The 21268-nt window shown below is 42.5% G+C and overlaps 1 protein-coding gene across 2 annotated transcripts in view; it reads left to right on the forward strand.

The window, feature by feature from the left end:
• MAP3K5 (mitogen-activated protein kinase kinase kinase 5) overlaps positions 1-21268 on the forward strand; it is a 1851596-nt gene that overhangs the window by 1030879 nt on the left and 799449 nt on the right. For both annotated transcript variants that reach the window (XM_069607656.1, XM_069607657.1), the window contains exon 11: positions 19091-19198. In XM_069607656.1, the coding sequence (XP_069463757.1) occupies positions 19091-19198 (108 nt within the window). The remainder of the gene's footprint in view (positions 1-19090; positions 19199-21268) is intronic.

The raw sequence follows: 21268 nt of genomic DNA on the forward strand, positions 1-21268 counted from the left end.
ACGGTGCGTCACTCTTTCTCAACTCTCAAGCTGGACTTCCTTTGCATCTTGTACTCATGGTGGCCCTGAATCATGCTGTTCCCATCTTTATCTTGTATCCTGGCTTGCAACATTATGTGTTACTGCTGACCTTTGCAATTGTATTCGCTCTCCACTGTTGCTTCTCCACTCTTTTTGACTGCTTACTCTCTGTTCTCTCCTCCTTTCCCTTCTCCCTTTTCCTATCTCTTCCCCTTACTTTCTTCTATGCACTTACTCTATCAGAATTGTCCGTGGACCTAATATGATAGCAACCTCGTCTGTTTCCTCCATCCTCCCATTACTGTTTTTTTCCTCCCCACAACCCCTCCAGTACTATCTGAAATGTCGTCAGCCCTAGTATGATAGTCACTTGTTTTGTTCCTCCCCTCCCTTTCTACACCCCTCTCCCTCACCTTTTGTTTTTCTCCGGCTCTACCAGAAATGTCGTCAGGCCTAGTACGGTAGTCGCCTGTCTGTTTCCATTTCCTTCCCACTCTCCCCCTCCCTTCCTTATCTATGTCTTAGCTCTTGCACTATCTGAAATGTCGTCAGGGCGAGTACGATAGTTGATTTCACATCCTTACTGTTCATGGCCTGTAAGAATGTCATTGTATTTTCCCTTGTTCCCTCCCTTTCCTTGAAGCGCTTTGAAACACATTGTGCATAGGCGCTATATAAATAAACTATCATATCATCTCTTTTCATTTTTGTCTGGTGTAAATCATAAGCCTGTAGTCATATTTTGAGTAATCAAACTAATTTCCAATTAAAGTTGAGCGCTGGGATGGCAAGGTTGACTTTGCGAATCAACCTTGGAGCGAGCTTACTGTGTAACTCTTTAACAATATAGTCTAGATAATTTAGTTTAAGGAACATTTGCCTTTCTTTCAAAACTGAAGTTTTCATTTTAACTGCCCTATTTTCCTAAAACTGAACCTCATTCCACCCTGAAAACCTCATCCAAATCTTCAGCTACAACTATCCTTTTGCTTTGATGTTGTCCCTGTGATATACATCTGTCCCCCAGACCAAAAACTGCATTGCGATTTTCAGAATTTCACCCGTTTTTCTTAAAAACCGTGTGGGTCATTTAAAGCAGGAATTGAGAAAATTGCAACTTTCCAACGTGTCATTCAGCTGCAGTATGTTGTAACTTTTCACTCATTTTCAAATTGTATGCTTCTTGTTGATCCATTGCATTGTGATTGCTAGTGTTTATGCATTCCTGTTGTGGTGAGAAATCATATTTGCCTCACACATTTAATCACACATTAATTGTTTATTTGTCCATTTCCTAGTGTCATTTTGTGCCATTGCAAGGGGTTTTCGCCTCTGGATTTTGATTGTTTGCCGCCCCTTATTCCTGACAACCTGCTGCTTCTTTCTATCTACAGAATCCGATTAATTGTGGGTTGAGGGAACATTGCAGGGGGAAACCTTACCTTGGGTGCTATTTATCCTAATTCAAACAGTGCTCCTATTTACTTGTGGTTTGTATATGTTCTAGGAGAAGGTTAACCAAGTACATTGCTTCCATTCCATTTTCATTGTAATTATCACCCCATTGGTGAGTGCTGCCCCATATTAAAAATTGTATGATTTCTTTTGAATTTTAAAAATAAATAAATATTGCAATTTCACCAACCGGCCTGGTTCTTGGTCCATTGTGACCCGGGGTATTTGAAAAAGGGGGTGTGAGACGAGTTGTGTACCATCTCAAATTGAATCCACGTAAAATAAAGAGAAAGGCGCCTCTATTGAGTGCTACATCCTAAGCAGAGACCAAGGTGTGCGTCGCTTGATTGAAATCTTTAACATATTTCAATAGGCTCAATTAAGGCATTGAGCTTCGCAGCCAAATATTATGGATGGGGGAGCCAGCGACCATACTACTGTAAAAAAAACAGGATGTTTCACAACCTAGTCCCCAGGGATCCCTTACTCGGGTGGCGAGGGAAAGGCAATCGCTTTTGGATCCCAACCCTGGGGGTGGACAAGCGAGGAAGGATAACTTGGGTAGGGGGTCCTCGGGGTGTGGGGGAGAAGCACCCAATGGTATCCCCACTTTTCCTTCTAACCCCTATCCCTGTTTATTTTGGGGGAAACTACAACTCCCATAATTCCTCCCCACTTTTTCTTGACAAAAGTACTGCACCAAGGAAGATGAGGAATGAGGACAGAAGGATCTCCTCCCCTCACTTGCAATTGGACATGTCCCTGCAATGAGGCCAGGCAGCGTCAGACATGTAACTCTAATAATGTACACCTGCCACTTAGTTTCCTTGTGCAAATAAAAGGTGGCATGCACTGACATACTTTGAGCGAGGCTGGGTACAAAAAGGAACAGCTCTTCTGAGGCAGATGCGAACCAGGGTGTGGGAGTTGGAAGGCCAGTGGGTTGATCATTAAATGAGAGAATCGAGAGAAAGCCAGCCAAGATTTCCAGGCTTTTGGGAAACTGTGTGTTCAAAAAGCAGAGCCGAGAGCAGAGGAAAGACACCTTCCAGTGTTAGAAAATGGCCTGCGACCTTCCCGGATGAACAGCTGTGTTAAGGAGGGGCAGAGGAGGCGTTAGTAATGGCCTTGAACTGCTAGGAAAAGATGAGACATTCATGTAACGCAACCAGTGAGTTCTCGAGCACAACAAAAGTCTGGTTGATGTTTAAGCGAAAGTGACTGATTTGAAATGTGAAGGTTGCGCGTGTGCCGATAACTTGCAAATGAAGAGAGGATTTGTTCAAGAAAAAGGATACAGAGAAGCAAATTGGTCCTGTGAGAGGAAGTCTCACATTCAGAAGTCTCTGTGAAATGTTGTGAACTTTTGATGAACGTTTGAAAGATATTATGAGTGGAGATCAAAGGAAAGAAAGTTGGAGGATGTGAAATACGACAAGGGGGGAAAAGTAAAACATACTAAGAGTGCAAAAGTAAAACATAAAGAAGAAGGCAAATGAAAGACAATAAGAATTACAAGTACCAAGAGGCATTGGTGCTGCAAGAAAAGATTGTGAATTGAAGGAATATGGAAAGAGAAGTCGAAGTGATCATGTAGAGGTCTAAGTAAATTCCTTGCAGTTTCGAAAGTATACGAGAGTGAAAAATCTTAACTAAAAACATGAGGAAAGGAACCCCCACGAACAACAATGCAGGCTCGAGCCCGGCAGAGGGAAGCCTGTGCAGAAGTGTAGGAAATTGTGTGATAAAGTAAAACCAGACAGGCTTGGGCCCATCAGAGGGAAGCTTGTGCAAAACTCAGAGAAATTGAGAGCATATGAACTGAATATTGATGACAAGGTGCCTGAAGCCTGAGGAAGTGATTAAACTACCAGAATATGAAAGCCTAAGATTGAACTGTTGAGCTATACCAGTAAGCCAAAGTGTGCAAGACTGATAGAACTGTGCCATCCACCTATCCTTTTTTTTTAATTAAACTCTCTAGACCTGGGAAAGGGAGTTGGTGCTGAAGCCATTCTTACATTTCCTTTTGAGACACTATTTTCATTTTGTATTCCCTTAACACATTTGTAATTCTAAGAAGGAGGGCAAGTTTAGGTTTTGTTAGAATGGGCCTTTTATTTTGACTAGACTGATGTGGACTATTTTGTTTCTTTTAATGGTCGAGATTACTTCCATTCTAGAGATAGGACAAGATAGGCAGTTTCCAAACCCCTTTAAGTTAACGATTTATGAGGTAAAGATTTTTGAAACTTGGCATCCATAGTGTCTGCTTTTGATACCGTGCCTTCCTCACACCACATTAGAATTAACAGTACAATACGATACACAGAAAAGGACGGTTGCAACCCTATACAAGTTGCTAGATATATGCGATCCGACAGATCGATTAGTGTATATGAGGAAGTGGGAGGAGGAGTTAAGAGAGGAAATTAGTGGTGAGGCCTGGAATCTTACCTGGGCACGCAATCATGGGGCTCTGGATGTGTCACTAATAAGGAATGTCTGGTGAATATGCTAGAGGTGGCATATGAACACGCTGATATTCCATAAAATAAACTCTGCTTACTATGAGTTGCTGGAGGGGTTATTCGGAAGTAGGATTCCTGCTGCACCTTCTCTGGACATGTGGAAAGGTTAAACCCTTTTGGAAGGAGGTTTAATCTCAAATAAAGTTATTACTGGAATAAACCTTGCAATCACCCATGGATGGTTCTTCTTGGAGATACAGGTGAGGGGGCCTTTCCTATGATTGGGTATGTGGCTGATCTGATGAGACGTTTGATGACAGCGGCCAAGATTACGATTGCTCGTAATTGGGGAAAGCCAACGGGACCTCCGATTCAAATATTGTGGGTGAAAATATGGGACATTTTAGTGATAGAAAACATTACAGCCCTGAATGAATGAAAATAAGAAAAACACAATAAATATATGGTTGCCTGGCTTCAGGAGACCCCTGTGTGGAACAGCTCATACTTTGTGCATATGCTAATACATGACGGTCCCCTTAAAATGTGGATAAAAAAAGCATGGTTGATTTTGCCCTGTCCCATCATTTAGCTGAGGCACACGAAAAGAAATTCCCCTGACACCCTTAGCTGGAAAGGGGCCAAAGAGACTGCAAACTCGAGATTGCAGCCTTATTAGAAGGTCCACCACATCCCCACCCCAAAACCCCTGTCTCTCACTGTGAACACACTGCTCTTCACCATCCTTCAGCTGTCTCGCCTCCCAATGCCTTTTTTTGAGGCCAAGGTGCCTCACGTTTTCTTTTTAGGAATCCACACTCAACCTGCCATCTTTTCTGCTCCTCGTTTCATTGTGAAAAATCCACTGCAGGGTTGCAACGTCACTCTGATACTGAAGACCTGGTGCTGTGTCAAAACCTGGTGAGTTGTGGCTTTTGGTAGCAGTGGAGGGGGGTTGCATTTTGGACTGTATGAGAAGAGTTTGGTGCATGTGGGCGATAGCAGGGTAGACCTCTGAGCGAAATGAGCAGCAAATCTAGCCCCTGCACCGATGAACACCTGATAAACGCTTGACACATGCCTTGTCCTTACCTCGACGGGCAAAGTCCCAGTAGGCCACTGAGCATAGCACCTGAGCACGTTAGAGTAAGGTTTGAGGCATTGCTCAGCCTGCTAACCAACACACTAAGGAATGCGAAGTGGATGACTGCGGCCCTCACATTTTTAGCTGCCCTTCCACTGAACTTTAAGTCCCTGACTCCTGTAAGCCTTAGCAGGTTCTGGTAATGTCAGAGTTTCCACACCACTCCTTTTCTCTCTTTTGTTTCTCATGAGGTAGAATGTATGCTTCTTTTGTTTCTCATGAGGTAGAATGTATGTATTTGAGACAGACAGCACTGGTATTGGGAACTAGTGAAATGGGACCTAACTGTAAATGGCTAAGGGTTTGAATACAGGGTTCATGTTGTTTTGCCTTATACGTCCGACTCCCACCTTCCCCTGACTAACTGACTCTCCTCTAAGATCTAATACCACCTTACACTACCCATACAAATCTCCACAGAAAGCCAACACTGTCCTAGCCATTAGCACATCTACAGTATCCGAGCCACAACTAAGCTCTCCTCTTTAGCCTTGTCTCACACTCCCACATCATCAGCTAACCAGACCCAAAGCACTGTAGGCTATCCGATCTTGAACGCTTCCCTATGGATAACATACTCCCATGTCTTTTACGCCAAACCCATGGAAAGCAGATTGAAATTCAGGAACTGGGTACTTCAGACCTGCACCATCAACAACACAGGTTTTGCATCTACTTTTCCCACTATCCCACTAATAAACCCGGCCCCCTTTATCTGACAGAGCCAAGCTCAGCAAGGCCACCACAAGTGGCAGACAGCTGCTATACATGACCATTTGAATTACATTAGTAAACAAAGAGTAGAATACATTTTTTACCATCATTCCTGTGATAATTGTGTGTTTTACAGGCAGAAGAGAACATACTCCAGTCTTTGTATGACGTTAAGGAAGGTATTACCCAAATTGACCTTTTGCAATTGACCTTTTGCACAATTGACGTAATTATAGTGGCCCTAATTGACCTTCTGCACAATTGGCCTTTATATTGTTTGTTATTTTATATATGTATTGGGTTGGTTTTGGTAATAATGCCCTTTTTCTGCCAGTGTGACATACAATAAGATAACTTGTGGTTGGCAGCTCCCTAATGATACTTAAACTTGTTATTTAAAGGGGTTTATGGCTTATTCTTGCACCAATGGAGTTAAGATCCGTTACAGTTCGGAACATAAGAAGGTGGCTCAGGATAAAAGTTCCTCTAATACTTCATAGGAACAGAAACATGTTGATTGTGAAAACATTGTATATATGCATATCATGGAAATTAATGTTATACTTTTTATATGAACTTTACACATTATACTCAGTCAGAATGATGCACTAGGGCGTTCCTCAATGAATTATACTATCGTGGAGATGATCTGATCAAGAAGTGGATGATTAATCATTGTTTATTCTTTGTTGGATGCGATGTCTGTATAACAATCCGTATATATGTTTTTTATAAAAACATAATTTTCATAAATGTGAAATCTTTGTTGATTTCCTCTTAACATCTAGAAAGATTATCCTTGAACATTGTTTCTAACTGTGCTGTATGGGATTGAATTTATGTTGTAACAGGGGCAAAAATTCAAGTTGCAAGCTACACATCAGCAATAAGTGTAACATGCCACCTCAATTCTATACATAGACACATCACACCTTTTCTTACTCGCCAAGAGTCTAATCACTTGCTAGTGGCGAGTGCATACTTTCCGCACTCTTGTAGTATCAAAGAATAGTCCAGGTGTGCCTGGCATCTGGAATCTTTTCCTCGGTTTTACTTTGTATTTTTGAGATTTATTTTGGTAGGCTCCATAGTCTGGTTTCTCATTCGCTTGGACAGTCATGAGTTTAGTGATCTCGGTGGGTGTAAGCTGTATAGTTCCCGGCTGTAGGAGGAAGTCTGTAAAAGGTTTGGTGGTCATTTCAGATTTTCTCCAGTGCTGAGTGTTTGACTATCATTTTTATTCATCATTCTTTTCTACATGTAGAAATGATTCAGTCATTACTGACTCAGCCAAAATGTAATCATATTAAAGTTATAGATGTATAATTGTATGATATGAGTCATTTATAAGGCGCCTGTACACAACTGTTTCAAGCCGCGAAGGTATCCAACCTTTTTCCTGCATTCCATTTATAACAATGTTTTAGCAATCCTGGTTGTAATCCGATCAATGTTTTGAGCTTCTCTGCTAATAGTAGTAGAGTCAGGATATCTGTGAATGTAGGAGTAATCAAAGGAATCCTAACCCGGTCTCTGCAGACCTTTTCTTGATAAAATGATATTGAGCAATTGAATTGAAAGCTGTTTGGTGAACTATTGCCGTCTATAATTATTTTGCTTAGAAATACTTCTAAATTTTTTGTTGCTTCGTTCTAATCCTGCTTGGATATTCAATTCACAGTTGATATTTTCCAGTTGCATATTTACCCTATACAGTGAGCTGAACTATGCATGATGTTCAGTAGTATTTTAATTCAGTTTTATAAACTCAAAACAATTAAGTTGTCTACATATTTTATATACAAAGTAAATGCCTTTCTCTTCACTCAAAAGATTAAGTAACCTGTTTACAACTTCGACATGCCTGTTTAAACATTATGTTGGCACGTTCATGGTCAACTTTGGACATGCAGTGCCAGGAGTGCGTCTATGTACATTTTTGGAATTAAAGTGATTTCGCAGTTTCCGCCAAGCATTTTGCTTCTACACTAAACCATTACTTAAAAAACGGCGACAACTATGTGAAAGCCTCCCATGTGCCTGATGCCCTTGAGAATTATTACTGTTCCTTGACAGTATTGCCTACAAGTTCTTGCATTGGGCGCAGATTGCAGGTGAACTACCTCCTACCTACTATCTGCATTTCAAAATGGAGCTTTTTAGACAGAAGAAAGATGTACTCGTCGATCAGCCAAGGGTTGACTTCACAGGCTTAAGCCCACATCAGGCTCTTTTTGGTTTAGCATGAAAAGGCTAGCGATTTGTTTTGCACTCATAACATTCTCTGGCTTTTATCAGGGTCTTAGCTAAAATCCCAAGCTGGTTAGGAAACGGGTCCTCTCCTTCAGCTTTTCCCAACTCTTGTCAGGATCTGGGATCAGTCCCAATAGATGCATAAGCTCTTTGCAACTTCCTTCCGGGTATGAGCAGGACCACTCCACAAACTGCCTTCATCACTCTCCCCATCACTACCTCTCTGGAGCGCCTTCCAAACTCCTAGCCTGTCTTACGTCCACCTGCCCCTTTTATATTTTTTTTACAAACCTTTGTTATTCCAATAATCCAGGGAATATTAGGTAGCTTGCCTTGTTCTCAGCTTGGGTTACTGAATTGGCCCGGGCCCACATAGGTTCGCTGTCCCCTCAAGGTGATCCTTCCTTTCCCCTCGTTGTATGGCTTTCTGTGAATGATGTTTGCGGCAATGGATTAATTAGCTAGCAAAGCGCAAGGGCTTAGGATTTAAGAACCACCACGCCATGCGGTCCGGTGTCATGATGGTCCCGCTCTGTGATGCCTCCTCCATGTGTCTACAGCAAAAGTAATCTGGGCGTGGCTAAATTTGTGAGGCCTGCAATCCTATCAATCTCTTCCCTGTCTCCTGTGTGTGGTGTGCAGGTAACGTATAGTGGAAATGGTTTCCATGTCTGCCTGTCTGTCTGCCAGTCTGTATTCAGCGCAAGCCACTTGCCCACTTCCTGGATAATTCAATAATAGCTCCTGGATAATAGTTGCTTAATGGTCATTTCTGTCAACTGTGTACTTCTTTCAGTCACTAATCCCTGCAAGACCCCTCAAGAATTTCCATCTGTAGTCTGGTCCTTTCACTGGTGCAGTCTTAAATACTTGTTTGGCGAGAGGAGACATTATATTGCCTCTAGGGGTTGCATCACGGAGTAGGTGGCTTAGTCTGTTCCACAACCTCCTTTTCCATCCTCCACCCAACTGTCTCACATTGACTTCATCACCGAGGGATTTGATGGGCAAAGAGAGCCATCCTGCTTGGAGATGATGGAGAGAGGTGGTGATGACTGGGGGAAAATATAAAGTGGGAGCGTGGAAAAGTCTAGAATTTTGTCATGAGCGGAAAAGGAGTATCTGGCGAGGACGCTCAAGCAGTGGTGAAGATGCTAGAGCAGTGATAGCCAACGTGTAGCTCGCGAGCAACATGTTGCTCTCCTGACCTTAAAATGTTGCTTGCCAGTTGCCCCTGGCCACTGTGTGGAGGCTAAGCAGGACATTCAGGGAGGAGACATTAATGGCAGTTTAGCCTGAGCCAGAATTTAGCGGGAAGGTTAGCCAATCAGTCTGCCTTATTTAACAGGCATGCCATACTGTTAATTGTTGAAGTATTAGCTGTGGAGGCATCAGTAGAGTGGTCTGAGTGGTGAGGCAGGCCACATGGGTGCACGGAAATTAAGCTCTTGGGGCTTCAGATGAGACGGTCCGCAGTGATTGAATAGAACCTGAAGCACAGAAACTAGGCTAGCCTGGCCATCCATGTGAATACCCATTGTACTGCTCTGTAATAAGGAGTAAAAATTACTCCCCACTGAACCCATCCTGATTGAGACAATCCCTGTCTTACAACTCAGACGTTTCTATGTCACTTGGAGCTCCGGTACACTATGAGGTGCATCGCTGGCTGAATCAAGTATACAAAAAAAAAAACACCCCTTCTGTAAAGTGGTTTTCAAAAGTTCCAATTTGTGAACAATGTTACTGGCCCACTAGCATGCTTATAAAAGCACCACTTACAACTATATTTCCCAGGGGAAAGAGTACCCAAATCCATCACAAAAATGTTTTTTATTCCTAATCCCTTGTCTTCAATGAAAGAGACCCTGAGTGCTTTAAAAGCACAATTTCCGCTAGATTTCTTGGGTGGATAATACCCTCACACAAAGCCTGGTTGAAATTATCTTTAATGTCTACCATATTCTGTCCAGTGTTACTCATCCTGTTCTCCTAAAAATGCACAATTTGCCCCTAAATATCATGACAATCCCTTTGGAGGGATGGGCAGGGCAGCACCAAAATAAGCCTTTATATTTTGTAGTAAATGCTACCGTTGAAACATGCTTAAACACATTTGCCATTAAATCGCTTGAACATTTTCTGGGAGAGAACTTGAAGCACTCAAATGTGTTGTTACATTCTGCAATGTTTTTGAATAATTTTGCTGGCCTAGTGCCTATAAATGCACAGTTTACCACTTAATTTACTAAAGATTGTATTTCTATACCAATTTACTGTCAAATTATGTTTAAGGCCATTATGAATTGTCTGGACTAGGCTTACACTTGGATGAGATTACTTTTAATTACTGATAATTAACAGTGCGATTAGCAGTATTGAGCTTGGTACAGTTATGATTTATTCCAATCATTTTACCACCAACTGTAAGCCGATAAATTACATCAAAGTACTGAAGTTGCTCACCATTTCATCTGACACTCAAATGTTGCTCATTGCTAACAATATTGCTAACAAAATGTTGGGGACCCCTGTAGCAGGTAGAGTATAAATGGACATTTATTTGTGGTGACTTGTTTGATGTTTAGGTATGTCTCTCGACGTCTGATAGGTTAATCCTTGCAGGTGTGGCATTAAAGGTAATGCCATGACGGCTCTTTAGTTTGCTTTCAAAGAGGACCCATAGGTTGTGAGAGGATGAGGTCGGGATTAAGAGTTAATGGTGAGAGGAGAAATGGATTCTTCATTGCTTGGAAAGAGATAGCTGTCATTGGAGAAGTTGAGCACGAGACAAGAGGAGTACCATCCAGTGACCAATAGTTGAGTGACTGTAGGATATCCTTAAGGAGAGGGTCAGGGTCAATGTTGGAATGGGTCCAACGAGAAACAGGTGGATTTCTTAGCTATCTTGCTTGGTTTGCAAATCTCACCACGATTGCTTTGATTGTTGCAGTTACAGTTTAATATTGTCTGTCATCCCAATATTTTTTTTCTTCATTTATTTGTTTTTGGCTCAGTGAGCCTTTACAAAAGATTAAAAAAAAAAATTACAACCAATTTACTAAATCTCTTTGTAGGTGTACAAATTCTAACTAAATATCTCATTTGGTTCTTATTTTTTACCAACCGTGCCACTTTTCAAGACACTTATACTATTGGGTTTTATGTTCTCACATGCATCCTGAGAGGACAATGTTATGGTGAGCTATTTTCCAGGGCTATATAGATTAAACGATGATTTCACAGTTGGTTAGCACCCGGATGGCAGCCGATGACAATGCGGCATTGGTGCCAGAAATGAGTCTGTCCCACAAAAAGTCTGATATAATGTCCTCCTCTCGGCACACAAAATTCCTGAAGAGTCTTGGCCGATGTTTCCATGAGCCTTCACAGTCCATTAGTAAATGCCTTAGTGTGTGTTTGGCAGGGTTTGTGCAAATTGAACACAGTTTTTTGCCTTGTCCCCTTTGTTTCGCTTTTCTAAAACTTCCCCGCAGTGGACCAAATTTAATCTCATTCTGAGGAAGTTTGAACGCAACTTTCTATTGGGAAATTTCATTAAGTAACGCGAAAGTCACCTGAGTTCCTTTTCCCCCCTCAGGAACGCACTTTGAACTGAGTCTGATCTAACCTTCTCTACTGTTTCGATCCAGTCCAAGAGTTCCGTTTCTTTTTTTATTTTGAGTGGGTTTGAGACCAGCGTTTCCTCCTCAAGGGCTACCTTTATGAGGGCTTTCGTTACCTTTTCCCCAAGTGCTAACAAAGATGTTGATTTGCCCCCCCCCAGCTTCTGAGACCTAAGGTCTCCATAAAGGGAGGTCTCTTTACCTGTGATTATTTCTCGAAACAGAGAAATCAGTTTCCAGTCTGCCATACACTTCAGTGATTTTAGGCCTAACTCGAATCTCATACTTCCAATAGATGTACAGCTTGGAAGTCCCAAGACTCTTTTCCACAGTCGACCCTCAAAGGTTTCCCAGTTTGCTGACCAGAGAACCGGTCTAGCTTCCAGTCCATATAATGTCACTGGGACCACTTTGACTAGATAATACTTCACTAGCAGAAGGATGGAAAATGTACAAAACTTACAGTTCAGTTTGATTATTTGTGATGCGACTTGTTACCTTGTCCATAATCTCAGATTTTACCTTTTATTGGGCTGGATAGGCGTGTATATTGTAACACAGATATTTTGTGGTTTCTACAACTCGAATATATTTGCCACCCAGTTTCCAATTTTTATACTTAGTTTTTGTCAGAGGATGTTTAAAAATGAGGATGTTAGATTTGGCAGGGTTGACTGTTAGTTTGTTTATCCCAACATACTCATTCAATCTCGTGAGCAGACGCTGCAGACCAATTGGTGGTCTATCAAGGAGTACTATGTCATCTGCGTAGGCGAGCCAACGGATCTTTCTCCCATGCAAGGTGGGGCTGGCCAACGCAGAGGATTCAAAAAAAAAAAAAGATCCCATATCTGCCAAAAACAGATTAAAAAAGAGGGGCGCTACTAAACACCCTTGTCTAACCCCCCTGTTTACCTCTATTAGTTTTGAGAGGTGGCCCATTGCATCAAGGAGAACTGTTAGGTTTGTATCTCTGTGCAATTCCACCAATATGGACAATAGTGTTTCTGGCATTCCCCACCCTTGCAATTTTTGCCAGAGTAATGCTCTTTCCACTTGATCGAAAGATTTCGATAAATCGATCCAAGGTCCGTACAATGGCAGCAATTTCTTACTCTGTTCATTCAACAGATTATGGATCAGACCATTAACTGATGTCGACAGTCCCTTTCAGAACCTGTTTGGAAGCGTGATAGGATATCAAAATCTTCTACCCATTTTGAAACGTGGTTTAGGAGGAGTTTCATAAATATTTTACTTTCAATGTCGAGCAGCGCTATTGGTCTATAGTTTGCTGCTGCCCGACGATCCACATTTTAAAAAAATGGTATTACTAATGCCGTTTTCCAAGAAATTGGAACTACCCGTTTCTTAAGGATTTCCCTAAAGAGGCCGGACAATAGTTTTGACCATAGTTCCGGTTCAACTTTGAGTGTCTGATAGGTCAGGCCATTCAATCCTGAAGTTTTAGAGGTCGAAGAATTAGTTATGATTTTGCAAATTTCTTTCTCGTCGAAATTCAGTTGCCAAGGTATATCTAATTTGGTCATAAAGTGACCGGTGCTGTGACTCTTATAGGTCTCTGTTAGATATGCAACCCAGCCTTCTTCAGAGACTAGGTTACAGAGAGAGTTGCCTGTTTCCCCCTCAAATTGGTTTAATGCTTCCCAAAAGATTTTGGTATTATTCTCTCTTAATGTTTTTAGTACATGCACCCCGTCTTTTTTGCATCCGGGCTTCCCTTTGTGAGAGTGACCAAGATATAGATTTGGTTTTCTCTCGTTTTATTTCTGTTTTCAGTTGTTCTGCTGGATACACTGCTATATTAATTTCTTGCAGGTCTTTCCTAAACTCTTTTTTTCCTTTCGGTTGTTTTAGCAAAGGCGTGGAGATGTTTTTATTCATCTCTCCCTTCTAAATCTCCAGGTGCTAAAGTGGCCCAGAGAAACTTGCTAAACCTCTGTGGGTCAAATTCTAATTTCCAGACATACTCAGGAATCTCTTTTAGCTGCTCATTGAGCTTAATTTCCCCATTTTTGTATTTCACAACTCTGATTTTCCCTTTTTTTCCTTCTAGGTTCTGATTTTCGCTCTCTGTTTTTATTCCTAGAATGTTCTGGAACGAAAGCTCTAATCTGCTGTGATCACTGCCCCCGTCCTGTTTTAGAACAAGAAGGGATGGTGATGCATGCAGTTTCTTGGAAACGAAGATGAAGTCTAAAGTGGAGGATGACTTCCCTCTATGCCATGTTGTGTACGTTCCTTGATCTCCCCCTATTGGTCTATTGACCATTTTAAGGTCCCAACGTTCCATGAATTCCAGCCACATTCTTCCCCTTCTTAACTTCTCAGCCGCCAAGTAGTTTAGCTTGCTTTTTTGTAGATATAGGCAGTTTGTATTAAAGTCTCCTGTCAAGATTGTTACTAGAGGCTGAGTTCAACTTCACTGCTTCCAGTAGGAGACCCAGGTCTTCCAAAAAAGTGTCCAGTTTTGAGCTGGCGGGGTTCCAGTATATATTTATCATAACCCAGATTGAGGGTTTCCCTTTTAGATGCGTTTCTGCTCTACATACTTGAATGCCTAATGTATTTTTCCAAATTTCAGCTATGTTTTTAAATATTTGATTCTTGAGGGCTGTAAGCAAACCCCCTGATGATCTCCCTAAGGCTTTTTGTAATGCCGGTAGGCAGAAAACTGTATACCCTTCAATGTATAATGGGTTCACCAACCAGGTTTCTTGTAATAAAACGTCACCCTCGTTAAATAAATGTGTCCGCGTTTCTATTGCTCTTATAGTACTGAAGCCCCGCGAGTTCCAACTAAACATGTTTAGATCATCCTTTCTAGAGTTGCCGCGTACCTACTCCTAGCTTCTGCAGTACTTGTGAGAGAATCTCTGGAAGGAGTGCAAGTCTTTTCTTTTATGCTTGATTATGTCTCTCTGCTTCCCCCTCTCATCAGCTTCAACTCATTTGACGTTTCCCTTTCCTTGCTTTTTAGCATTGGGGTGTTGCATTGGTTAAGAGTAGCGTTTCTTTGAGTCGTTGCATGATACTTCCAGCCCATAGGATTCTAACTCCACAGACTCTTGCAACACAGTGTGTTTTGCATTCTCCGTGGTAAGTACTAGTTGAACCATAAAGGGGTCCTGCGACATTGGAAATGTGACACTTTCTATATCTTCTTTTTTTTAAACTTTGGTTTTATTAGCATTTTCTGAATACAACAAATGGGCCATGATGGACCCTTAAAAAATCAAGAACCCAACTCCCTCAACCCCCCAGTCCTCCCCACCCAACCCCGACCCCCCCCTAATAAATTGCCCCTTCAAACCAATAACTAAAAGAGCTTCCATAAGACGTCTTTTCCCCGGTGCTTGGGTGCTGAGTTATTTGTCGCCATCTCCGTCGGCTGTATAGCGTCTGCTGCGCCCCAGACCGTAGGTCACCCCTCCTATAGTAGGCACCACACATTCCCCAACCTACCCCCCCGGCACAGTAACATCCCCATGGTGACATTAAATCTCCCATCCCCACGTCTGTTGCACCCCATACCAGTTTGCTTGGAATGCACTTAAGTCATTGTTAACCATGGCCGTCATTTTATCCATGAGGAACATGTTCTTTAATTTATTCAACCAATCGTCCTTGGAGGGGGTCACCGAGCTCTTCCATTTCTGCGCCAGGGCCACTCTACCCGCCCTCAGCATTGTTTCCCACATTCTTGGGTACCTGTGAATTTCGGCTTCCTCCGGGGGGAGACCTAGAAGCATCGTCAGCAGATTTTGTGGTAATAGTTCCTCCGTCACCTCCGCCATCCAACCTCTCACAGCTTTTCAGAACTTCTGGACTACTGGACAGTGCCACCACATGTGGTCCCTTAAACCCACCTGTCCACATCGCCTTGGACATTTGGGAGACACCCCTGGGAACATCTTTGACAGTTTCAATGGCTCCCTATGCCACCTTTGCGAAATCTTAGTTATGCTCCGTGTCTGATGTAAATAGGTTCCCATGAAACGCTATTTTAAATATCCTTGCCCAATCGTCCTCCGAAAGGGTCTCCCCTATTAACTAATTCCAAAACTTGCGGAATCCCCTCCTCTCTCTAGATTATTGGTGTTCAGGATTTTGTACATCTTGGACACTGACCCCTTTCTCCTCGTAGCCGTGTCCAGTAATATTTCAAAAGGAGTCAGCTTTCTACTCCGATTCTGCCCCCATGACTGATAAGAGAATGCCCTTCGACCGGAGGTACTCGAAAAAATGGAAATTGATCCCCGCCCAAGAACCTCCCTAATTTCTTCAAATGAAAGAAATTCACCCTCTTTGAACATTTGCCCAGCCCATTCCAATCCCATGTCCGACCAAGATTGGGCATTTCGAAACCCCCTACTCCCAAGTTTGAAGGGGTGTCCCCAGAGTGAGGTCATCGGAGAGGGCCACGAGGTTAGGTGAGCAGTCAAGGGACCCTCTTTCCAGATCGCCCAGAGTACTCCAAGGGTTGGGTGGACCTCAACCTACTCCGGATGAGCATGCGGGGCACCCACAAGAGATTGCGTACCTTAAGGGGGTGGGCATCCATATTTTCCAGGTAAGAACAATAAGTTCTCATCCCTTCTTTCATGTTTCCACCAGGACTCGCAATTGGGCGGCACAGTAATAGAGGGGAAAATCTGGTAACCCAAAACCCCCCTCCTCCCTGGGGAGAGTCAAAGTAGCCCACCCGCACTTTATCTTCTGATGAAAAGCGATGAAGGTTTTTCACTTTCTTCATTATGCCCAATATCACTGCGCGACTCAGTGACTTAGGACGCCCTATGTTGGAGCGCAATCTCTTGGGTTGTTGCTTGCTTCTGCTTTGTTCTCGGTTTGGAGACCGATGCTTGCTTTTGTAATTGCTACAGTTTCTTCTGGTTTATTACAGTTTCCTGTTTTAGTCTTTTCAGAGTTCTTTTCAATTTGTTTCTGGGTTCTCTTCTCTTTACCGTTCATGTTTTTTCCCAGGGGAATTCGTGGACCTTGGGCATTACATGTTGGGCTTTCTGATTTCCTGCTGCTTCCAGAAGTTTTTGGATTTGGCTGAGTGTCTGCTCTTTCTATTGCGTTTCCATTATTTTTGTTGTTTTTCAGCCCCTTCTTTTGGCTTTTCTTTGTTTTAGGGTGTGCTGTTTTTGACCTCTCCCTTCCTGCGAGATGTTTCCTCATGTTTCTCCTGCTTCTTCAGGTCTGGACAGAGGGGTGCTGCCGCCAGTCTGGGACTGTCCATTTATTTCCCATTTGTCTTTTCTGGCTGGATTTTTGGCGCCCCTTCTGCAGTTTCCATTTCTGCTTCTACTACATTGGCAAGCCTTTGGAATTCCTCCAACACCGAATCTAAGAGCGGCGTATCGTCTAGTGAATATTATCAGATATTTTCTACTTTTTCCACTGCTGGATATGATTTCCAATTTTCTTTCAATAAAGATGACTTCTCCCAATAATTTGTTTTGTTTTTCCATGTAATTTTTTTTCTTCAGAATTTGTTGTATAGAGGAGATGTCAAGTCCTTGTTTTACCATTTCCAGATTAAGATCATGGAGCGGCAGGGTCATGTTAGTATTGGTTGCAGCTACCAGACCGACTAAGGACGAGTCACACAGTGCTACTACTTTTGTTATCTCCAGGAGTGTCCCGTTTTGTGCTTGTACCTCCATTTTGAGCATTTCAAAAACTGATACCAATGAGTTAAGAACAACATTTAAAGCTTTCAATGTTTCTGTATTGGAATCTGTTTTTGTCTTGGAATCTTCATGATGGTCTGGGTCTTTGTTCTTCTGAATTTTGTCTTATATTTTCAGAGGACTGAGTATTTTGGTGGGTTAGTGTTACCTCACATTCCCCCTCGTTTGGTACAGCAATTTCATTCCCTAGTTTTGCTGGTGATAGGAGGATTTCTGTGCTTGAAGACAGAGTTTGGGGTCGCCTTGGCTTTTCCCATAAAATGAATGATTCCCCTTCTGCGTCACTGTGACTCTTATGCAGTTTTTTCCCAAAGTGGTTTTCTATTTTTTGTTGAATTCTTTTTGTTGTTATTGTGTACTCTAGTCCCCGTTTCCACTTATTTATTAGTACAGTACTTGAGTTTTTGTCTTTATGGCTGTCCACCAAATGCCCAGGTATTTCTTCTGCATGTATTTGTGCCTGGATTTGCTGTGGAGTGTTTAGGTGTATATTTTCCAAAGTTTGTGGGTTTACAGAAGTGTCTATTTCGTGGTTTCCACTTAAATGACCCGTCCCCTTCTCTCTCCATGTCTTTCGTACTGCGTAATTTCATTTCAAATGTCTCAATGAAAACGCCACTTAGAGGTTTTGGGAACGTGTCCTGAACAGGGATTTTGAATCGACCACTTCTTGTGGAATTTCTACAACTGTGCCCCGTACTGGCCTGCAATCAGACAGTAATAAATCCTCTACACCATAAACGTGTCGAGTCTCTATACTAGAGAGCCGTATACCAGGTGAAACCTGCACTGTTTGTGTTTCGCTCTATTTTATTCTTTGGGGCGAACTGGATCAAAGGAGTTAACTCCCGCAGTCGCCCGCTCACCCTGAATGTTTGTTATGTTTGAGACAAAAAGAGCATACAGCGTATTCAAAGGTGTATTCTTACTCTTCCCCTATTCAGTGACCGACGTGATTTTTCGGAATCTTTCTGCGTTTGGCGCAGCTGCAGCCCAGCTCCCCAGCACAACAGCAAAACAGCTTCCAAATACGCGATCACCCTTTTCGCGTTCAGGCTCATCCCAATATGAAAAAGATAGTTGGATGCATATCTTAAAAACCGCATTGTCCCGCACTCTTCACATGTCCCGCACAGGCATTGATGGCGAGACGTCATGGCCCGCACAATAAAGGCCCCATCCTGGCACTCGAATATGAGACCGAGTCAAGAGATTAAGTACATCTCTACTGTGCTTCTCTACTGTGATGCCAATCTGTGCGGATTATAGTTTAATGCTTTTGATCTCTATCAATATAACTGCATTTGAAATTTGATCTATATGTCATTAAAACGTTTGGAAATTAGTGCATTTTCTGTGGCACCACTGTACATAATGTACAGGTAACTACATTCATACATACATTATTACATACTTGCATGCGACGTGGGAATGTGTTTGAGCTGACAAAGCAGCATAACTTGATTTCACAGTGATGCTTTCTGACAAAACAAAAAGTATCAAGTAAACCTGTTTGTGCGAGTCAGTTGCAGAGCGCACAGCCCTGTGCCTGGTCTGTGCCATCTGTCGCCTATGCTCAGTTGCCGAGCATCTGCTGTTGAACCTCATTTTCTTGACCACGATGCTCACCAAAAATAGGTTTCCTGTTGTCATGTTCACATGGTTGTCTCTGATTTCTTTAAGGTTTTAATTTTGGAACCAACGAAAATCTACCTGCCTTCCTACCTCTCCATCAACAGCGAAGCTGACGTGAAGACTGTGTCCATATGGCATGTGATTCCGGATGATAAGGTGAGCTGGCATCAATGCTGTGCGCAAAGTGCACAATGTTATTCGGCAAGGTTTGCAGATTTCGGTTTCATGTATTTATTTGAATACTGAAATGCACGCACACTCGAAATGTATGTTGTGGCTAACCATCAAGGAATCTATTTTAAGTTGCATTATGCAATGTGGTGGCTAGCAAAATATCATTTGCTCTTTTGAAGTCCTTGTGATTTGAACACCAGTGTAGTGTATTTACCTGTCTTTCTTTAATATCATTTTTTATTTGAGCATAACAAATAAAGATGAAATACCAATCGAGTCTCACTGGTTATGGGAAGGTTGGGCTTTAGAGGAGACCTCAGTGTTGGTACTGTATCGTTGTGACATTCCAGTTAGGCATTGCCCAGTGAGCTCCCTATTCCTTTCTGGCTGAAGGGTGGCATTGGTAAATACCTGCACCGGTGTTCCTGAAATTAATTTGCAGTATGGATTAATTTTATTTTTTGGTTTATTTGGTTACAAGATATAATAATTATTTGATTAAAAATGATTTGGAAACATGAAATATTACAAAGGACGCATCATCGTATTATGACACAATACATACTTGTGATCATTATAGACACATTTAAAACCTACCCCTCTACAAGTCACCCATCCCCACAATAAATTCACTCTTTAATGCGATTTAAGACAACTTTCCACACAACATATGCAGTGTTAATGACCCTAGAATGGCCTCCCATTATGGTGGCCCACAATTGGTCTCCAGCTATATCTATAACGCGATAAACAAAAGTAACGTAATGGAGCGTGTAGTTATCTATCCGTAGTGCATTGAGTAAGATGTCTGATGGCCTCCCGAGATTTCCCACATAACCTGCACTTTCTCTCTTCACCTGGAATATGGTCCCATGCACCCACCACCATATTGTTGGAAAGGAGGTTAAATCGTAAATACATAGGGCCTCATTACGAGTCCACCTCTGTGATTCCCGGAATTACCGGGGCATTACAACCCCGGTGGCCCGGGGATTCTGGAGGCGGAATGATGTAAAGCCCCATCCCCATTGAGTCCTCTGGGACTCAATGGGAATGGGGATCATGGAAACACCGGCTCATCTCGTGATGGTGCCGGGGTTTCCTGGTCCGCCTGCAGGCAGGCGGTGGTAAACCGGTCAGGTCAGACCTGGCGGGAACGCCACCTCCCGCCTGCAGGACTCTAGATCGGGCGGTCCGGAATTAACAGTGGCGCCGGGTTTACCGCCACTGTTATTTCCGGACCGCCCAACCTGTAATGAGGCCCATAGTAAATAGTCCTAATCCTTGGTCAATAGTATATTTAAGGTAATCCGCCGGTTCCAAGAAGGGAAAACACTGTGTAGCATATTCTTTCAGTAAGGATTTCCTGTGCAGTTAGTCACCATTTTTTGCTCTATACCACTAATTGTCTTTGTCTATTAACATTCTTCTAGCTATCATATAGTTAAGAGACCTCCTCCCCATCACAGCCAATTTCCTTGTGGATGGCCTCGCATGTAGTTTTCTGTAAGTTTGTCCTCTGCTGTTGATGCCAGCTAAGTATGGTTGTTCCCTTGTCTAACAGTATTTTTATTTTAAAGAAAAGGGATCTTTTAATCTTAACCTGTGTCAGTAATGAGACCAACCAAACTCCATACGCAGAGTTTCTATCGGTAGGGACTGATGAAGGCTCTGTCGGCACGGTTTCCCTTCTAGGGCATATAGCCAGCATAAGTGCTTGTATTTGTAGTTCTCCCAATTGTACAGTATTGAAGGACAGAGGCGTTTCTAAGGGGACTTGTGTGGGGGAGTGGCGGAGGGCTATAGCCCTGGGTCTTTTGGTTGTACTGGATAGAAGCTCAGAGGCTACAGCCAAAAGGCTAGCTAACTTTGACAGTCCCATCATTAACGTATCCCCAGATCTTTTCCAGACCTAGCAACACCCCTGTTGAAGGAAAACCACTTTCTTTGTACACTATGAGCAATCCTTCAATGGATTGTCCATCTTTATGTTGTACAAACGGCTCTATAGCACCAAACGTACTCAAAGTTTTGGGTATCACATACAATTGT

This window comes from Ambystoma mexicanum, chromosome 4q, assembly GCF_040938575.1.
Source record: "Ambystoma mexicanum isolate Mex_15411 chromosome 4q, UKY_AmexF1_1, whole genome shotgun sequence".
In the NCBI taxonomy this organism is placed as follows: Eukaryota; Metazoa; Chordata; class Amphibia; order Caudata; family Ambystomatidae; genus Ambystoma; species Ambystoma mexicanum.